Genomic DNA, 19,648 nt, shown 5'->3' on the forward strand with positions numbered 1-19,648 from the left:
GGCAATGACAGAGGTCAAACGTTTTCTGTAAGTCTTCACAAGGTTTTCACAAACTGTTGCTGGTATTTTTGGCCAATTCCTCCATGCAGATCTCCTCTAGCAGTGATGTTTTGGGGCTGTCGCTGGGCAACACAGACTTTCAACTCCCTCCAAAGATTTTCTATGGGGTTGAGATCTGGAGACTGGCTAGGCCACTCCAGGATTTTGAAATGCTTCTTACGAAGCCAATCCTTCGTTGCCCGGGTGGTGTGTTTGGGATCATTGTGATGCTGAAAGACCCAGCCACGTTTCATCTTCAATGCCCTTGCTGATGGAAGGAGGTTGTCACTCAAAATCTCACGATACATGGCCCCATTCATTCTTTCCTTTACACGGATTAGTCGTCCTGGTCCCTTTGCACATCTGCGACCGCAGTTTTAATTATTATTATTTTACATTCAGAGTACGCAATATTTGTTTTTATTTAAATGGTCGCTGTTTAAAAAAAAGGCAATGACATAGTAATAAATGATTGCCGTGTCTCCGCCAAGAGACCCCCGACTAATCATAGCTTGCCGTCTTTTAAAACCTCCATGATGTTACTGTGAATGAGGTGATGGGAAAAACTTAGGAGAAGAAGAATGTAAACAATTTGCATTGTGCTTGATATCGACTATCTTGATTTGAAAAGCCAAAATTAAATTAAAATATATGACTGACCTTTCCTTTGTTTCGCAGTCCCACCTAGCAGCACCCTCATAATTCCTCTTCTCTTTGTTTAATGTAATGTATTCCTATTGTCCAACTTCACGAAACAAGTAAACATTTTCATATTTGGCAGAAAACGGCATAAAACTATTGTCTTTTTATGAGAATGTTGAGACAGAGTCAGTTGTCCTCCTCTACAAGGTACCCAATCTCTGTAAGAATGTACCAAACCTCTGCATTCTGTTGGCTTCAATGGTAAACTGCTGAGTTAGATGGTTCCCTGAGGGGGAGGGGCTACCCATTCTATACGTTAGTCAGGTATAAAAGGAAAGGGTTAAACCAGGTAGATATCAGTTCACCAGCAACAGCACATCTACAGCCAACATGAGCAACACCGGCATGAACATGAGGGGCAAGGTACTTTCAGAAGTCTTTTTGTGATAAGCAGAAATAACTATTTGCAATATCCATTTGTACCTTGCTAATCTATTTCTAACCATTACAATTCCCTTCTTTCAGATCACCTTCTACGAGGAGAAGAACTTCCAGGGTCGTTCTTATGAGTGCATGAATGACTGCTCTGACATGTCCTCCTCCCTGAGCAGGAGCCAGTCCTGCAGGGTGGAGAGCGGCTGCTTCATGGTCTACGATCGCAACAACTACATGGGAAACCAGTACTTCATGAGGAGGGGCGAGTACTCCGACTGCATGAGCATGATGGGAATGAGGGACTGCATCAAGTCTTGCCGTATGATCCCCATGGTGGGTATAAAACTGTAATCGTACGATTCTACTATGGGTGACCACCCCACAACGCTTTACATTAAATCATTAATTTATAATTCTTCTCCCCAAAGCAGCACAGAGGCCAGTACAGGATGAAGATCTATGAGAACGAGAACTTCGGTGGTCAGAGTCACGAGATGATGGAGGACTGTGACAACATCATGGACCGTTACCGCATGAACGAGTGCCAGTCCTGCAATGTGATGGACGGTCACTGGCTGATGTACGAGCAGCCCCAGTTCAGAGGCAAGATGATGTACATGAGGCCCGGAGAGTACAGGAACTTCAGAGACATGGGCATGAGCGGCCAGAGGTTCATGAGCATGAGGCGTATCACCGATTCCTGCTAAATGTTCACTGAATGTTTCCTGAATTTATAAAATGCCAAATAAAAAATTATCCTTGAATGTGACTTTTGTCATGATTATTGTCCAACTGTTAAAATCACACATTATTCATTGAAATTAATTATATAATATTTATTTGACAGTAGGCAACTATTAGCAATGCAAATGTTGATCCTAACATGTTTTATATCTGAGGAGAAATTTGTTGCAAGATTGACACACAAAAAGAACAGAGAATGCCTAACAATTGATATTGGATGACAGATTAATACATTAGGTTGATAATATGTGACAAAACTTTGGGTAAATAAATAAAAAAGAGATTATTACGTTTTTAAACCAAGGTATTATTTGTATTTAGTAAACTTGTCATGGTTTTGGATTTATGTTGCAATGTTATGGTTTTATTTTGACATTGTGTTCTCCCTTTGTCTGGTCTTCCTTCCTGTGTTTTCCCTCCTATGTCTGATTGTCTCATTGTGTTCACCTGTTGCAAACTGTTTACCCCGCTCCACTCTGGCAGGAGGCTGCGCTCCATCAGGACCAAAACCTCTCTCCACCTGAACAGTTTCTTCCCCTCTGCTCCTGGCCTCATCAACAAGGCCCAGGACCCCCACTGAAACTGACTTTTATCCACCGCAGAAAAACGTTATGCATTATATTAATGTATATAATATAATGCGAACAACATCTTGTTATTTTTAAAATGTTGCACATTTCTTCTCCACAACTTTTAAATCAGCACAGCTCTCCACTTTAAATACAGCATATAGTATTTGTCATATGTTAATGTTGTACATTTGTTATAAAAGTGTTACAATTCTTTTTTTAAATAGCTGTAATAACAGTCCTATTTGTATTTGATTTGCTACGTATTCTTTTTTCTGTGTCTTTGTATGAACCATTTACACCAAAGCAAATTCCTCGTATGTGTAAACCTACTTTGTAATAAAAACGATTCTGACTATTACATAATTCAATCACAATTCACTTCTTCATTTCTCAAGGTATGGCTTCAGTAGTGCTGGGGGGAAACGATTATTTTGAAAACGATTAATCGGGCGATTATTTGATCGATTAGTCGACTAATCTAACGATTATTTTTCTGTTGTTCAATTCATAAAAAACGTAATGTAAAAAAAAAAATGTTCACGATACTGTGTCTCAGGGGATCTTAATATTTAAGAACCTATTAATGTGTTATACCAGATTAACGGAAATAATCTCAGCTAACTGACGATACAAACCATGTTTACCAAAACAAAACACAAGTCTCATAAGAAGCATCTAAATGACCCCTGAGCGAAAAATGCTAACGGACATTGGCACAGAACTCAAGATAAAAGTACCCTTATTACTTATGCACATACAATATATCCGATTAAAGCTGAGACTCCACAGATTATGTAGGTATATAGTATCATCACTGAGTGATCCGGACTCGCGACAGGCGAAGCAAATACAGTCATCACAACACGTACCTTCACAGAGCTTCTCGGGAGATCGTCTCACCACCGTAATCTGATCAAAGTACATGTTCAATGGCAATAAAATGAGAAAAAACGCGGCTGAATCGGTTAATCCATAGGTTTTTAACGTCTATGTATACAAAAATGATTGAATTTATAATCCATAATTCCATTTTATGTAAAAATCGGAGAGCAAATGCTAGCTGCTAATGGTAGCCACCACAGCTAGCTGCTGCTTCTGCTAGGCTATGCAGCAGTCTCAGTGAGATATAAATATATAAATATCTTTGCGTTTTGGACTAACTTTAAAATATTCCCATGCTTTTGAAGACCTAGGGCGAGATTTTTTCGTTTGGGGGCTTCGTGCGCAATCCTGTGAGGAGGAGGTGGTAGCCGTTTCAGTCTCCATTGTGTTTGAAGTGCGATTGCGAACTGCTTGTTGCTTTGGGTGACCCACGTGTGTGTAGCGACGCGTCGACGCGGAAATATGTCGTCGACGATATTTCGTCGACGCGTCGCTACGGCACTAGGCTTCAGTATTTAAGGGTTTCAAATATTGAGTACGTACGGGTGTAACGGTTCACAGAATTCATGGTTCGGTACGTACCTCGGTTTGGGGGTCACGGTTCGGTACGGGTTCGGTACACACACACACACACACACACACACACACACACACACACACACACACACACACACACACACACACACACACACACCACACACACACACACACACACACACACACACACACACACACACACACACACACACACACACACACACACACACACACACACACACACACACACACACACACACACACACACACACACACACACACACACACACACACACACACACACACACACACACACACACACACACACACACACACACACACACACACACACACACACACACACACACACACACACACACACACACACACACACACACACACACACACACACAGACACACACACACACACACACACAGAGCTCCTAAAGCATATAATAAATATCATCAGGCTACAACCCTTGTATATTTTATTATGTGAAGCACTATATGGTTTCATGACAAATATCTACTGTCTATTTATAAATATCTCCTAAAGCATACAAATAAAGTGTGAAATGTAGGCCTGTTACATATATTATTGAGCGATACAGTGGGGCAAAAAAGTATTTAGTCAGCCACCAATTGTGCAAGTTCTCCCACTTAAAAAGATGAGAGGCCTGTCATTTTCATCCTATGTACACTTCAACTATGAGAGACAAAATGAGAAAAGAAAAAAAATCCAGAAAATCACATTGTCTGATTTTTAAAGAATTTATTTGCAAATTATGGTGGAAAATAAGTATTTGGTCAATAACAAAAGTTCATCTCAATACTTTGCCAACAAAGGGTATATAACAATGACAGAGGTCAAATGTTTTCTGTAAGTCTTCACAAGGTTTTCACACACTGTTGCTGGTATTTTGGCCAATTCCTCCATGCAGATCTCCTCTAGAGCAGTGATGTTTTGGGGCTGTCGCTGGGCAACACAGACTTTCAACTCCCTCCAAAGATGTTCTATGGGGTTGAGATCTGGAGACTGGCTAGGCCACTCCAGGACCTTGAAATGCTTCTTATGAAGCCATTCATTCGTTGCCCGGGTGGTGTGTTTGGGATCATTGTCATGCTGAAAGACCCAGCCACGTTTCATCTTCAATGCCCTTGCTGATGGAAGGAGGTTGTCACTCAAAATCTCACGATACATGGCCCCATTCATTCTTTCCTTTACACGGATCAGTCGTCCTGGTCCCTTTGCAGAAAAACAGCCCCAAAGTATGGGCTCAGAACAGTCTCATAATACACACATGCACACAGAAGGATTCACACTTGTGTTTTTCAATGCACACACAAATGTGTTCCGTTTCATATACATGTAAATAAAATAGTTTTACATATGTATTTTTGATCCACACATATTTGTTTTCCGTTTAAATCCCCTGAACCTGCAAACACAAACCGCTTTCTGTGCACGGATCGCTGTGCATTCGTGTGTGGGTTTTTTGAGACTCCCCTGACGGTCAGCCGATTCGTACTTGTAATTTTTTCTATCTATAGCCAATCAGATGTCTCCTCAATTCTAAGCCAATCACATGAGCGCGCCCCCACGAGGGTAGATTTCTTGCGTTCATGACGTAGCGCTTCATGTACGCATTTTGCGCAATCCGGAGCTGACAGGTCCATGGAGCCTGCCTGCAGGCGCTAATGTCAGGAAACCTCCACTCCACTCTCAGTACAGCGCCACTTTCCGAACAGGAAATGCACGCAAATACAATCTTATATATTATTAAGGTACAGCGCCACTTTCCGAACCATTGATGAATGCTTGTGTACACAACAACTGTAGGCAAAACCGTTTTAAATGTGTGTTTCCTGTATGGCGAATACAGCTGCTTTATTTATGTCTGTATGCACGGGCGTCGCAGCCATTATATCAGGGTGGGACAAGTCCCCCCACTTTTTGAAATGATTAGTTTAGACCCCCCCACTTTTACCATGTGGAAAGTCCGTGAATCGGTCTATCCACTCGCCGCACTCTGTAGAGCGCTGTGTCAGTGCTTCACTATCAAATCCATTCCACTTGCTTATTGAGAGAATGCCCAAATCAATGAAACTCCGTACCATGTTTTCCCTGCTACTTTGTACCAAGGCAGATTCTCCCATAGCGCGCGCATGTTCAAGGAGTGTTGTCATAGTTGGACAGCTCAGATCTGTTATATGAAGCGATGCCGGTAGAAGAGGTAAGGCACACACACCAAATGTTCAGGACATTGTTAATACAGCGAAAATCAAAGCTGACGATCTCTTGGTTTGATATGTTTTCTCCCCCAGACAACATGGATATAAGAACATTGTTTTCGAAGAAGAGGAAAGTAAGTAATGAGCTGGTAGCAGTTAATCAGTTAACAGTGATGGCGGCAAAAGCGTCTCGCTTCTGGAGAGGAGTTTCGTCTTTATGTCATGATAGAGAGATACAAATACTGAATAGTTCAGATGAGAAAAGGCATCGAAATGCCAGGTTACTAGTATTTATCATGTAAACAGGGAACATGAATAACCCGATCTCTCTGTGCTCATGTAAACACCATGATGTACTGTAGAGACGCAGTCAGTGTGTTTGACTGGAGCCTCAGTTCGATAAGAGATTATTTTCTGAGTTCTTTAACTTCGGTACTCTCTCTCAAAATGGTAATGTGCATTATGTTTTAATTATACTTCTTATCATTCAGAAGCTTTTTGTGTGTGTTTATGTTTTACTGAGTGCTTATAGGCAATTTCCATCCCAGTATTCAGTTAACTATTTATTTTCTGTGCACATTACATAGACTAGCTCATATTTTACCTACTGCTTGGGACTTTGAGTCTTCAAAATGTCCAAGGTCACAGACTGGGACTTACTTTAGAGTCAGTTGTATTTACATTCAGTATGACTTGTTATGATTCAATGTGAAAGAGTATACTGCTCAATAAATAATGATCACTTCACCACCTCTCTTGACATCTAGGCGCTTGAGAGTGAGTCAGAGGCAGAACCACAGAACACAGGGACAGTGGAGAGAGGTCCGTTGCTGAGGTGAGTGGTGAAAGGGAAATGACAGTTTAGAGTAAATTGTGATGTGGACTCTCATCCCAGAATGTTAAGGAAATCAGTGGGGATATTGAACAGGAAGCATTTCAGTCAAGGGTCATCATATGGCCAATATAGACAGAAAAGCAACATTTAAGTTAATGATACCATTCCTAGGTGAACTTAACATCTGTATGGAGTCAGATCAGTCTCAATATTAATAAATGCTCACAGAAGGATTCACAAATGTATTTTGCGATTTATATATAAATGACTCTCCACAACAATATCTCTGTTCGTGCTTCGTTGACATAAAGCTGGCAATATCCTTGATCTCATATTCTCAAGGAACTGCGCTACTTCTAACCTCTCTGTAAACCCGCTCCACACATCCGATCACTTCTTCATTTCATTCTCTCTACCCCTTTCCAAACATAACAAACTAATCTCTTCTCATCCTGCACTTGTCCGCCGTAACCTTCGTTCCCTCTCCCCCTCTACCTTTGCCTCGTCGGTGCTCTCAGCCCTCCCTTCCTCTGACTCGTTCCAACTCCTGCCACCAAACTCTGCTGCAGAAACTCTCCTCTCTACTCTCTCATCCTCTCTGGACTCTCTCTGTCCTCTCACATCTCGGCAGGCTCGTCAGTCCCCTCCTGCTCCCTGGCTAAATGATGCACTGCGTGCTAATAGAACCGTCCTTAGGGCAGCAGAGCGGAAACGGTGGAAATCCAAACACCGTGACGACCTCCTAACCTATCAGGTTCTCCTCTCCTCTTTCTCTGCTTCGATCTCTCAGGCAAAAAGCACTTTCTTTCAAGATAAGATCCAATCTTCCTATTCCAATCCTAAAAAACTATTTTCCATCTTCTCCACCCTCTTGGACCCTCCAAAAGCCCCTCCCCCCTCCTCACTTCTGTCAAGCGACTTTGTTACCCACTTTGAAAAAAAGGTTGATGATATTCGCTCTTCTTTTTCTGACTCACCTTTACTCACCGCTGGGTCACCAGACCTTCCTTCCACCAACACACTAACCTCCTTTTCCCCTCTCTCTCCAAGTGAGGTTCTTACCCTCATTACTTCTGCCCGCCCTACCACCTGTCCTCTGGACCCTATCCCTTCAAACCTCCTTCAGACTATCGCTCCTGATATTCTACCGTTTCTCACCCATTTCATCAACACTTTTCTAACTTCTGGTCACTTTCCAAACAGTCTCAAGGAGGCAAGAGTAAACCCTCTCCTAAAGAAACCTACTCTCAACCCGTCTGATGTTATAAACTACAGGCCTGTCTCTCTCCTCCCGTTCCTGTCTAAATCACTTGAACGCGCTGTCTTTAAACAACTCTCCTGTTATCTCAATCAGAACAACCTTCTGGATCCGCACCAGTCTGGTTTCAAAGCAGGTCACTCCACAGAAACTGCTCTCATTGCTGTCACGGAGGAACTGCACACTGCCAAAACTGCATCCCTCTCCTCTGTCATCATCCTGTTGGACCTGTCTGCTGCATTCGACACGGTGAATCATCAGATCCTCCTTCGCACTCTCCAAAAACATGGAGTTTCAGGCTCTGCTCTTTCCCTCCTCACCTCATACCTGAAAGACCGTACCTACAGGGTGACTTGGAGAGGGTCTGAGTCCGACCCTTGTCAATTAACTACAGGGGTCCCTCAGGGCTCTGTTCTTGGTCCCCTCCTCTTCTCCCTGTACACAAACTCGCTCGGATCAGTCATTAGCCCGCATGGTTTTTCTTACCACTGTTACGCTGATGACACCCAATTAATTCTGTCCTTTCCCTGCTCAGAGACCCAGGTCGTTGCACGCATCTCTGCTTGTCTAGCTGACATCTCTCAGTGGATGTCTGCTCACCACCTCAAGCTCAACCTTGACAAGACTGAGCTGCTCTACCTCCCGGGAAAAGATTGTCCCACTCTTGACCTAACAATCAACATCGGCACCTCAGTTGTTTCCCCGACTCAGACTGCAAGGAATCTGGGTGTGACCCTAGATAACAACCTGTCCTTCACTGCAAACATCGCTGCTACAACCCGTTGCTGCAGATACACGCTTTACAACATCAGGAAGATACGTCCCCAGCTGACACAGAAAGCGACTCAGGTTCTGGTCCAGGCTCTCGTCATCTCACGCCTAGACTACTGTAACTCCCTCCTGGCTGGTCTACCTGCATGTGCCATCCGACCTCTGCAGCTCATCCAGAATGCAGCGGCTCGTCTGGTCTTCAACCTTCCTAAATTTTCCCACACCACTCCGCTCCTCCGCTCCCTTCACTGGCTTCCGGTAACTGCTAGAATCCACTTCAAGACACTGGTACTTGCTTACCATGCTGCGAATGGATCTGGCCCTTCCTACATCCAGGACATGGTTAAAACCGTACACCCCAGCGCGTGCACTACGCTCTGCATCAGCCAAACGACTCGCTGCGCCCTCGCTGCGAGGGGGACCCAAGTTCCCATCGGCAAAAACACGTGGGTTTGCTGTCCTGGCTCCAAGATGGTGGATTGAGCTCCCCATTGACATCAGGACGGCAGATAGCTTGCACATCTTCCGGCGCAAACTGAAAACTCATCTCTTTCGACTCCACTTCGAGCGTTTAACGAAGCACTTTTATACTAATAAAGGACTGGCTTACCTAAAGCCAGTTGAGTAGCACTTGAAATGTTTGGCTCTATGAAACCTGATGTACTTATATGATTCTGTTTTCTTCAAGGTTATGTCTTCCTGGTCGAATGTACTTATTGTAAGTCGCTTTGGACAAAAGCATCAGCTAAATGCAATGTAATGTAATGTAATAAGTCGAGCCATGCGTCACGCCTCTTTTAAACATCACTGAACATTGGCTGAAATCAACTCCGGAGAATACATCACTCAGTGTACCCTCGGTTATAGCTCCTCCAGAGAGACTCCTCTCTCCTCTACATCTTTGTACCCTCGGTTACGGCTCCTCCAGACAGCCTCCTCGATAATCGATCCTCGACAAGCCTTTAGAAAAATGTGTTTTCCTTAGAGACGGTGCGCCGACATCCGTTTCTGGGTCGCTGACGGACGACCTGGGAGTCTGGGAGGCGAAAATGATAGAAATGACAAACGGCTCATTTCCGAGGACTCGCGCGCGTCTGCTTGACGCCGGGACGACCGGCTGCCATCCCCGACAGGCACACGGACGCGAGGGCCCGCTCATCACTGCGCGCACATCTGCGACCGCAGTTTTAATTATTATTATTTTACATTCAGAGTACGCAATATTTGTTTTTATTTAAATGGTCGCTGTTTAAAAAAAAGGCAATGATATAGTAATAAATGATTGCCGTGTCTCCGCCAAGAGACCCCCGACTAATCATAGCTTGCCATCTTTTAAAACCTCCATGATGTTACTGTGAATGAGGTGATGGGAAAAACTTAGGAGAAGAAGAATGTAAACAATTTGCATTGTGCTTGATATCGACTATCTTGATTTGAAAAGCCAAAATTAAATTAGAATATATGACTGACCTTTCCTTTGTTTCGCAGTCCCACCTAGCAGCACCCTCATAATTCCTCTTCTCTTTGTTTAATGTACTGTGTTCCTATTGTCCAACTTCACGAAACAAGTAAACATTTTCATATTTGGCAGAAAACGGCATAAAACTATTGTCTTTTTATGAGAATGTTGAGAGACAGAGTCAGTTGTTCTCCTCTACAAGGTACCCAATCCCTGTAAGAATGTACCAAACCTCTGCATTCTGTTGGCTTCAATGGTAAACTGCTGAGTTAGATGGTTCCCTGAGGGGGAGGGGCTACACATTCTTTACGTTAGTCAGGTATAAAAGGAAAGGGTTAAACCAGGTAGATATCAGTTCACCAGCAACAGCACATCTACAGCCAACATGAGCAACACCGGCATGAACATGAGGGGCAAGGTACTTTCAGAAGTCTTTTTGTGATAAGCAGAAATAACTGTTTGCAATGTCCATTTGTACCTTGCTAATCTATTTCTAACCATTACAATTCCCTTCTTTCAGATCACCTTCTACGAGGAGAAGAACTTCCAGGGTCGTTCTTATGAGTGCATGAATGACTGCTCTGACATGTCCTCCTCCCTGAGCAGGAGCCAGTCCTGCAGGGTGGAGAGCGGCTGCTTCATGGTCTACGATCGCAACAACTACATGGGAAACCAGTACTTCATGAAGAGGGGCGAGTACTCCGACTGCATGAGCATGATGGGAATGAGGGACTGCATCAAGTCTTGCCGTATGATCCCCATGGTGGGTATAAAACTGTAATCGTACGATTCTACTATGGGTGACCACCCCACAACTCTTTACATTAAATCATTAATTTATAATTCTTCTCCCCAAAGCAGCACAGAGGCCAGTACAGGATGAAGATCTATGAGAACGAGAACTTCGGTGGTCAGAGTCACGAGATGATGGAGGACTGTGACAACATCATGGACCATTACCGCATGAACGAGTGCCAGTCCTGCAACGTGATGGATGGTCACTGGCTGATGTACGAGCAGCCCCAGTTCAGAGGCAAGATGATGTACATGAGGCCCGGAGAGTACAGGAACTTCAGAGACATGGGCATGAGCGGCCAGAGGTTCATGAGCATGAGGCGTATCACTGATTCCTGCTAAATGTTCACTGAATGTTTCCTGAATTTATAAAATGTCAAATAAAAAATTAACCTTGAATGTGACTTTTGTCATGATTATTGTCCAACTGTTATAATCACACATTATTCATTGAAATTAATTATATAAGATTTATTTGACAGTAGGCAACTATTAGCAATGAAAATGTTGATCCTAACATGTTTTATATCTGAGGAGAAATTTGTTGCAAGATTGACAACAACAACAAACAGAGAATGCCTAACAATTGATATTGGATGACAGATTAATACATTAGGTTGATGATATGTGACAAAACTTTGGGTAAATAAATAAAAAAGAGATTATTACGTTTTTAAACCAAGGTATTATTTGTATTTAGTAAACTTGTCATGGTTTTAGATTTATGTTGCAATGTTATGGTTTTATTTTGACATTGTGTTCTCCCTTTGTCTGGTCTTCCTTCCTGTGTTTTCCCTCCTATGTCTGATTGTCTCATTGTGTTCACCTGTTGCAAACTGTTGACCCCGCTCCACTCTGGCAGGAGGCTGCGCTCCATCAGGACCAAAACCTCTCTCCACCTGAACAGTTTCTTCCCCTCTGCTCCTGGCCTCATCAACAAGGCCCAGGACCCCCACTGAAATTGACTTTTATTCACCGCAGAAAAAACTTTATGCATTACATTAATGCACTTAACATAATGCAAACAACATCTTGTTATTTTTAAAATGTTGCACATTTCTTCTCCACAACTTTTAAATCAGCACAGCTCTCCACTTTAAATACAGCATATAGTATTTGTCATATGTTAATGTTGTACATTTGTTATAAAAGTGTTACAATTCTTTTTTTAAATAGCTGTAATAACAGTCCTATTTGTATTTGATTTGCTACGTATTCTTTTTTCTGTGTCTTTGTATGAACCATTTACACCAAAGCAAATTCCTCGTATGTGTAAACCTACTTTGTAATAAAAACGATTCTGACTATTACATAATTCAATCACAATTCACTTCTTCATTTCTCAAGGTATGGCTTCAGTATTTAAGGGTTTCAAATATTGAGTGAACACCTGTACGTACGGGTGTAACGGTTCACAGAATTCACGGTTCCGTACGTACCTCGGTTTGGGGGTCACGGTTCGGTACGGGTTCGGTACAACAAGAAAAAGCAAAAAAAAACTCCCAAATGCATAATTCCAGGTTTGTTGTTATTTATTTTTTAACAGTAGTGCAAGTTTCAGTATAAAAATAAGGAACTCTAACATTTTGAATAATTAACTGTATTACACAGTTCACACACACACACACACACACACACACACATTATCTATCTATCTATCTATAGTGGCTGATGTCAAACAAAAAGGTTTCATCAAGCTGTAAAACTGAAAAGAATGTCTTGAAAATATTACAAAATACCGCCCCCTGGATTATATATGTGTAATGGATACTGCCCTGAGTGACAGACTTTTTTCCACTCATAAAAAAGGCGTATTCGTCGTGTGACTGCATGTGCCGAACCGTGACGTCCGAACCGTAACGTCAAGGGTACTATGACTATGCTTGCACGTCATGGTACCATAGCACCTCCAAGGCGCTAAAAATAAAACTTCAAACATCGCAAAATAAACTGGTCAGACAACTGCTTGACCTTTCATCTAGAACCCACCTCACCTCTGCCCACTTTGACAACCTAGGATGGCTTAGAGTAGACGACAGAGTACAGCTACTTGCAATGGGCCTGGTCTACAAGATCCACTACACCTCTATGGTACCCATGTACATGTTAAAATTCTTCCCAAAGTTCAAGGAATACCATGATCATAACACCAGAGGGAGCTCCACAAATCATGTGAAACCCAGATTTGGCACAAAAAAGGGGGAATACACGTTTCGCAATTATGCCACATCAAGGTGGAACGCTCTTCCCACAACTGTAAAGGAAAGTAAAACTATACTTACCTTCAAAACCTCTCTTAAAGAGCACCTTCGGGGGAGAGCATTGCAAAACTGGCCCCGGTAATGGTACAAATCTCAACCTGTCGTTCAATGGACAGCTCCCCCCCCCCCATCTATGTATATACTCGCATTTTAGACTCTGTTACTAACTGTATATCTGTAGACTTGGTATGTCTTAAATGTCCGGTTAGGATGTATTAGAACGAAATCTAAAATGAAAATTGTAAATAAGCAATCTGTATGTAAAAAAACCACCTGTATGTAATTGTAAATAAGCCATCTGTATGTCAAATATGTATTATATGTCTTAAATGACATGATGAATTGGAAATGGGGGACCCTGATGTAAACAAGACGAAAGTCTTTCTCTGGTCTGCATCCCCTTAACAATTGTATGTTTTGAGCTGTACTGTACTGTACCCAATATACAAGCTGTTAATAAACTTTTCAATCAATCAATCAATCAACGTCCGAACCGTGACGTCAGAACCGTGACGGTTTGGGACGAGTACGGATACCGTTACACCCCTACCTGTACGTCATATTGAAGAAAATCTGATTAGAGATGCAATTGTGGTCAGCACATTATGAAGCTTAAAACCAATCGAGGTAGAAAGTGTTATCTTATGTTGTTCAAGCCACTTAGTAAGATTTTAGACATTAATTATTACTCTTGACTTCTGGTTAAATGTCAGGGGAATGCAGCTATTACAATTCAGTGTTTTTGTTCCCAACTCAAATAATCAAGCATTTTGAATTTAACATTATATTAACCCTGATTCCTTCAACTCGCCCTCAACACAATGTTGCCTCTGGCTCATATGGGTATTACAGTTATTTATATCCATCAGAGGTGGGAGTAAGTCCTACATGTGCAAGTCATGAGCAAGTCTCAAGTCTTGACCTACAAGTATCAAGCAAGTCCCAAGTCACTGTGGTGAGAGTCAAGCAAGTCAAGTCAAGCCATTGCTCAGGTCAAGCAAGTCAAGTCAAGTCATACGAAATTCTGATGAATAAGCCCAGTTTCCGCATTTAAATCAGTTAAAAGACAGTGGTGATGAAAATGGATTCAACCCACACTATGATCTTCATTACATACACAGTTAATCATTTGAAATCTAATTTAGACCGATGAAAATCATATTAGATTAATATTAACCCTGGAACTGCAGACAATATAGCTAGGACCAAAGTTCATGCACTTTTTCACCAATAATTTTCAAGGACTTTTCCATGACTTCTCCATGACCTTTACCTAATGTTCCATGACCAAAGAAAATTACTCTTTCTCAGCGGTACCACTGAAAATTGTTTATTTTAACATGGAACAGGAAAATAAGGTCTGCATATGAAACATGTTGTGCCTATCTAAAACAAATCAAATAGGCTTACTAGCTTCTAGCTAAAAGCAACTAAAATCTCTCACCAGCAAAATACCTCAACAGTTAAATGCCATTTTACGTTTCATTACTATACGATACAGTATTTATTATAATTATAGTATTACTATTTAGGCGATTAGATAACATATAAATTATATTTGATGCAACTTTAGTTACATTTCCATGACTTTTCCAAAACTTTGGGAAAAATATTGTTTTCCATAACTTTTCCAGGACCTGGAATTAGCATTTTGAATTTCCATGACTTTTCCAGGTTTTAATGACCGTAAGAATCCTGTTCAATCAAAAAGTCTGTTCAAAAAGGCAGAATTCCATGGTAAGAAAATCATATATGGCATTTGCCATTACACATATTTAATTTACATTTCTATTAACACTAGAACCGCCAACAGCGTCAGCACCTACATAGATATCATTTTCAAATCATTTAATTTGATCCTCTTCATAGTTTCCTTATAAACGAAGTAGGATGATTTAAAACTCAGTTAATTGAGTTAATTTTGAAATTGCTTCAGTTTATCATCATAACAGATCAAAAAGTTCAGATTCATTTTACAATAAATCAAGGAATGATGCACTTCTACAAACAAAAACTAAATAATGAAAACATTTAAACAAACTACTAAAAGTAGATGAACTACATTATTCAAAAGTGTACAGTAACTTCTGATAATAACACAGGGGAAATAAACGAGGTATCTCTTTTCCTCTCTCTCTCTCGCTCTCTTCCTCTCCTGACAGCGCGTCAGTATCAGGGTTAGTCAAAATGAATCCCTTGGCGGTTCTAGCATTAATTTACTGTTTTGTCTTCTCTTTGCAATGCTTAATCGATTTGAAACCAAGTCTAACGTAGCTTAAACTTGACGTTAGCTTTCTAGCTAACACAACACATGCACGTAGCCTACCTTTCTCTGTGGGTTTTTTTGTAGTGACGAATGAAGTTGGATGTTGTGGTGGTTATGTCACCGATCTTTATGCTGCAGACCCTGCATACCGCTGTTCTTTTCTTATTAGCGTCATCAACAACATAATCCTTGAATCCAAACTTCACTATTTTTGGAGTAACGCTAGCCGCTGCCATGTTAACTGACACTCCTGCCTAGTGATGTGTCGGTCGCGAACGAGCCGGCTCAAAGAGCCGGTTCTTTTAAGTGAACGACGGGAGCCAGCTCTCGCTCGCGAACGAGACGTTTTTTTTTGCGGAGGGATCTAGATCGGCATGAAGGCACATTATGCAATGTGCACATTATCCCGCTTATTACATGGCCACATTCTCAACAAAGTAACGACATGACTCCCAATATTAATTGAAATGCTTTTATGGATTTAGAAAATTATTTTATTGATTTAAAAAATAGTTGTATGTATTGATTTAAATTGACATGCATCCGCTAAGAAAAATAGTCCGTTGTTACTGTTTGAACTAACGTAGCAACGGCAGGAACTGTTTCGATAGCGTTTTTGAGGAGCTTTTTGATTACAGATTTGAAAACATCGTTGCTTGCTTTAAAAGTAGCACAATTCATTATGTCAAACCTTGGAAAGTATCTAGATATCCCTGCCCTAATGCAAAAGTAACTGGCAACTGAATAGGCCTATGTGTCGCCGTTTGATGTCTATCTCTGGACCGCTGCGTAAAAAGGAGGGTTTCTGCCCCATTACTTCTCTTCTTACTTCTATAAGAATAAAACACGGAGGACGGAGATCTCTTTTTCTCCCCCTCTTCTGACAGTCCAGCAGCTGATCTCAAAGCACGCTCCCCTCTCCTGCAGGGGGGCGTGGTCAGCTGCAGCTCACAGAATCAGCCCCCTTCAAAAACAGCGCTGGAAAGAGCAAATAGAGCGAAATGAGGCATGGCTAAAATGCAGGATCTGTTTGGTATTTTGAAAAAGAACTATATTTATATAGTTTATATAGGTCGATACAGTAGCCCCTTTTTTTAAATAGTTTTTATAGGTGTTGCTATCTGTTTTGTGTAGCGTGGTTCTACAAGCAAGTCAATGCATTCATTGGGTGGTATCAGAGAGTTACACGGGTCTATAAATGCAATGTAAACAATTGGCCACAGCAAATCATTTATATTAAACATGTAATTTTTACTTTAGAATACTTCAGTACAAAGGATGTATTGAATAATTTAAGTGATATATGTGTACACATATAAATCATTAGTCAAAACAGGGCTACATTTGATTGAATTAAAAGGTATAATATGTGGTAAACTGAAGAGCCGTTTGGGAGCCGAAAGAGCCGGCTCTTCTTGGTGAGCCGAGCCAAATGATCCGGCTCACCAAGAAGAGCCGGAATTCCCATCACGTCCTGCTGTCTAGTGGGTTGCCAGGTTTGCTCGCATAGCGCTATAATCACCCAATCACGTTTTTCGAAAAAACTAAACGTAATATCTCAATACAAAAACAAACGCAAATATTTAATTTTAAACAGTCAAGTCCTTTCAAGTCATCTATCTCAAGTGTAAGTCAAGTCTCAAGTCATGAATACCAAGTCAAAGTCAAGTCAAGTCTTTTATCAATGTTAGTCAAGCAAGTCTCAAGTCAACAAATGTGCAACTCCAGTCTGACTCGAGTCAAGTCATGTGACTCAAGTCCCCACCTCTGATATCTATTGACCATTTGCCATACTATCTTGTTTTCTTTCGTATAGCACTTTGCAACATTGCTATATTAATACAATAATAGCATTAATATTAATAGAAAGAACACATTTTTTGTTGGGAATAAATTCAATGTATGGCCATTACATCAACCTCTGATATTTGTAACATCGAGGAGACTCGAACATCAGGACTTACCTATTTAAAGTGGACCTATCATGCTATATTTGAAACATATATTGTAGGGCCATACCTATATAAAACGTGTCTGTATAGTTTTTTTTTCAAAATACCGAACAGATCATGCATTTTAGCCATGCCTCATTTCGCTCTATTTGCTCTTTTCCAGCCCTGTTTTTGCAAGAGCTGATTCTGCTTTTATGGCAGACTACAGCGCCACTTACAGGCCTGGCATATGTACTACAGCGTCTCCAGCGCTTTCGAGCGGTCTCTCATTCCCCTGATAGGTGGAGAGTTGCCCATATAGGCGGCGCTCCTCTTTTCTGACGTCAGAACAATTCAAATAATAATCAGCTCCGTTGCAGCCCCGTTTTTAGAGATTTGGGTATGGAGGAAAAGAGAGAGGGTTGTGTTTTCTGACACTTGGTGATTTCCCTGACACACCGGGGACACATATTCATGTATAAAAGACGTACAAAAGTGCATTTTGCATGATAGGTCCCCTTTAAGTTGAAAATTGAACTTAGAGCAGATGTAACACACAAAACTACAGTTCAACATTAACAATACTAGGGATGCTCCGATCGTTTGGTCACCGATCGAGTTCGGCCGATACTCACTCTCTACCGATCGATCAGTGCTCTCTAAACATGCCGATCGCGAGAGCCGATCTCATGACTTAAAATACATGACACCTTTCTCTGTGTGCGGCAAAACAAGCTCGCCAAAATGGCTTCACCGGTCTGGCATTATTTTAAGGTGTCCGAAAAAGACAGTAAAATAGCGGTATGCAACGTGTGTGAAGCAGAAATCCTGCAGCTCCGCCCGCCGGACCGGTGAGCGGAGCGAAACACACAAGAGTTAGACCTAACACACTTAGCTATTGTATCTACCTCTGGAACAAGCTAAACTAGTTATTATAAATATATGTATTCTTCACTGTCGGGTCACTCATTACAAGATCAGTGAGCTGCATGAGATACTGACAGGCTGTCAGGAGAGAGAGAGAGAGGGGGGAGAGAGAGAGGGAGAGAGGAAAAGAGAGCGCTTCCGCTCATTTCTCCTGTGTTATTATCCAAAGTGAATGTAAACTTGAATAATGTACATCATTTGAATGTAATAATTAAGTTGATTGTTGTTTGTGGAAGCTCCAGTGAATGAGCCCCATTAACTGAGTTTAAACATCACTTTAAATGGAAGATTTAAAGTGATGTTTAAATCTTCCATTTACGCCCCGCCCACTCGATCGGATCGGCGATCGGTATCGGCCGATACTGATTCCGGCGATGGGCGATCGGCCCCAAAATTGGCGATCGGAGCATCCCATAACAATACTCTTGTTTCACAGTTAGGTGCCATGCCATTGTTTCAACTGTCCATTATTATGAAACCCCAATAAACCCCAGAAAAGCTCACATTAAACCGAAAGCCATTTTGTTCTACACCAAGTTATCGCGAGAACAAATAGCCATTGCTACAACGGCCCATTGTTCTTGAAAAACTTGAGTATGTTTGATGACTTGGATATTTGTGTATTTTTTCCAGTTTCATCATCTACTTCTACTTCTACATTCAGAGTACGCAATCTTTGTTTTTGTTAAAATGGTCGGCGTTTCAAAAAAGGCAATGATATAGTAATAAATGATTGCCGTGTCTCCGCCAAGAGACCCCCGACTAATCATAGCTTGCCATCTTTTAAAACCTCCATGATGTTATTGTGAATGAGGTGATGGGAAAAACTTAGGAGAAGAAGAATGTAAACAATTTGCATTGTGCTTGATATCGACTATCTTGATTTGAAAAGCCAAAATTAAATTAAAATATATGACTGACCTTTCCTTTGTTTCGCAGTCCCACCTAGCAGCACCCTCATAATTCCTCTTCTCTTTGTTTAATGTACTGTGTTCCTATTGTCCAACTTCACGAAACAAGTAAACATTTTCATATTTGGCATAAAACGGCATAAAACTATAG

The 19,648-nt window shown here is 41.4% G+C and overlaps 3 protein-coding genes across 3 annotated transcripts in view; 2 read left to right on the forward strand and 1 right to left on the reverse strand.

Annotated features, from left to right (window-relative positions):
- si:dkey-91i10.2 (uncharacterized protein LOC555224 homolog) overlaps positions 1-19,648 on the reverse strand; it is a 225,780-nt gene that overhangs the window by 150,135 nt on the left and 55,997 nt on the right.
- On the forward strand, positions 1,053-1,853 carry LOC117538141 (gamma-crystallin M2-like). The gene is made up of 3 exons (XM_034203687.1): positions 1,053-1,104; positions 1,207-1,449; positions 1,548-1,853. The coding sequence occupies exons 1-3, from the start codon at positions 1,072-1,074 to the stop codon at positions 1,821-1,823; spliced, it is 552 nt and encodes a 183-aa protein (XP_034059578.1). The 5' UTR covers positions 1,053-1,071; the 3' UTR covers positions 1,824-1,853.
- On the forward strand, positions 10,773-11,543 carry LOC117538146 (gamma-crystallin M2-like). The gene is made up of 3 exons (XM_034203693.1): positions 10,773-10,824; positions 10,927-11,169; positions 11,268-11,543. The coding sequence occupies exons 1-3, from the start codon at positions 10,792-10,794 to the stop codon at positions 11,541-11,543; spliced, it is 552 nt and encodes a 183-aa protein (XP_034059584.1). The 5' UTR covers positions 10,773-10,791.

This window comes from Gymnodraco acuticeps, unplaced genomic scaffold (genome assembly GCF_902827175.1).
Source record: "Gymnodraco acuticeps unplaced genomic scaffold, fGymAcu1.1, whole genome shotgun sequence".
Taxonomy (NCBI): Eukaryota; Metazoa; Chordata; class Actinopteri; order Perciformes; family Bathydraconidae; genus Gymnodraco; species Gymnodraco acuticeps.

Coding starts and splice junctions, on each gene's coding strand:
- LOC117538141 (XM_034203687.1), top strand. CDS start 1,072: ATGAGCAACACCGGCATGAACATGAGGGGCAAG. Junction 1,105..1,206: donor GCATGAACATGAGGGGCAAG/GTACTTTCAGAA, acceptor CCCTTCTTTCAG/ATCACCTTCTACGAGGAGAA. Junction 1,450..1,547: donor CTTGCCGTATGATCCCCATG/GTGGGTATAAAA, acceptor TCCCCAAAGCAG/CACAGAGGCCAGTACAGGAT.
- LOC117538146 (XM_034203693.1), top strand. CDS start 10,792: ATGAGCAACACCGGCATGAACATGAGGGGCAAG. Junction 10,825..10,926: donor GCATGAACATGAGGGGCAAG/GTACTTTCAGAA, acceptor CCCTTCTTTCAG/ATCACCTTCTACGAGGAGAA. Junction 11,170..11,267: donor CTTGCCGTATGATCCCCATG/GTGGGTATAAAA, acceptor TCCCCAAAGCAG/CACAGAGGCCAGTACAGGAT.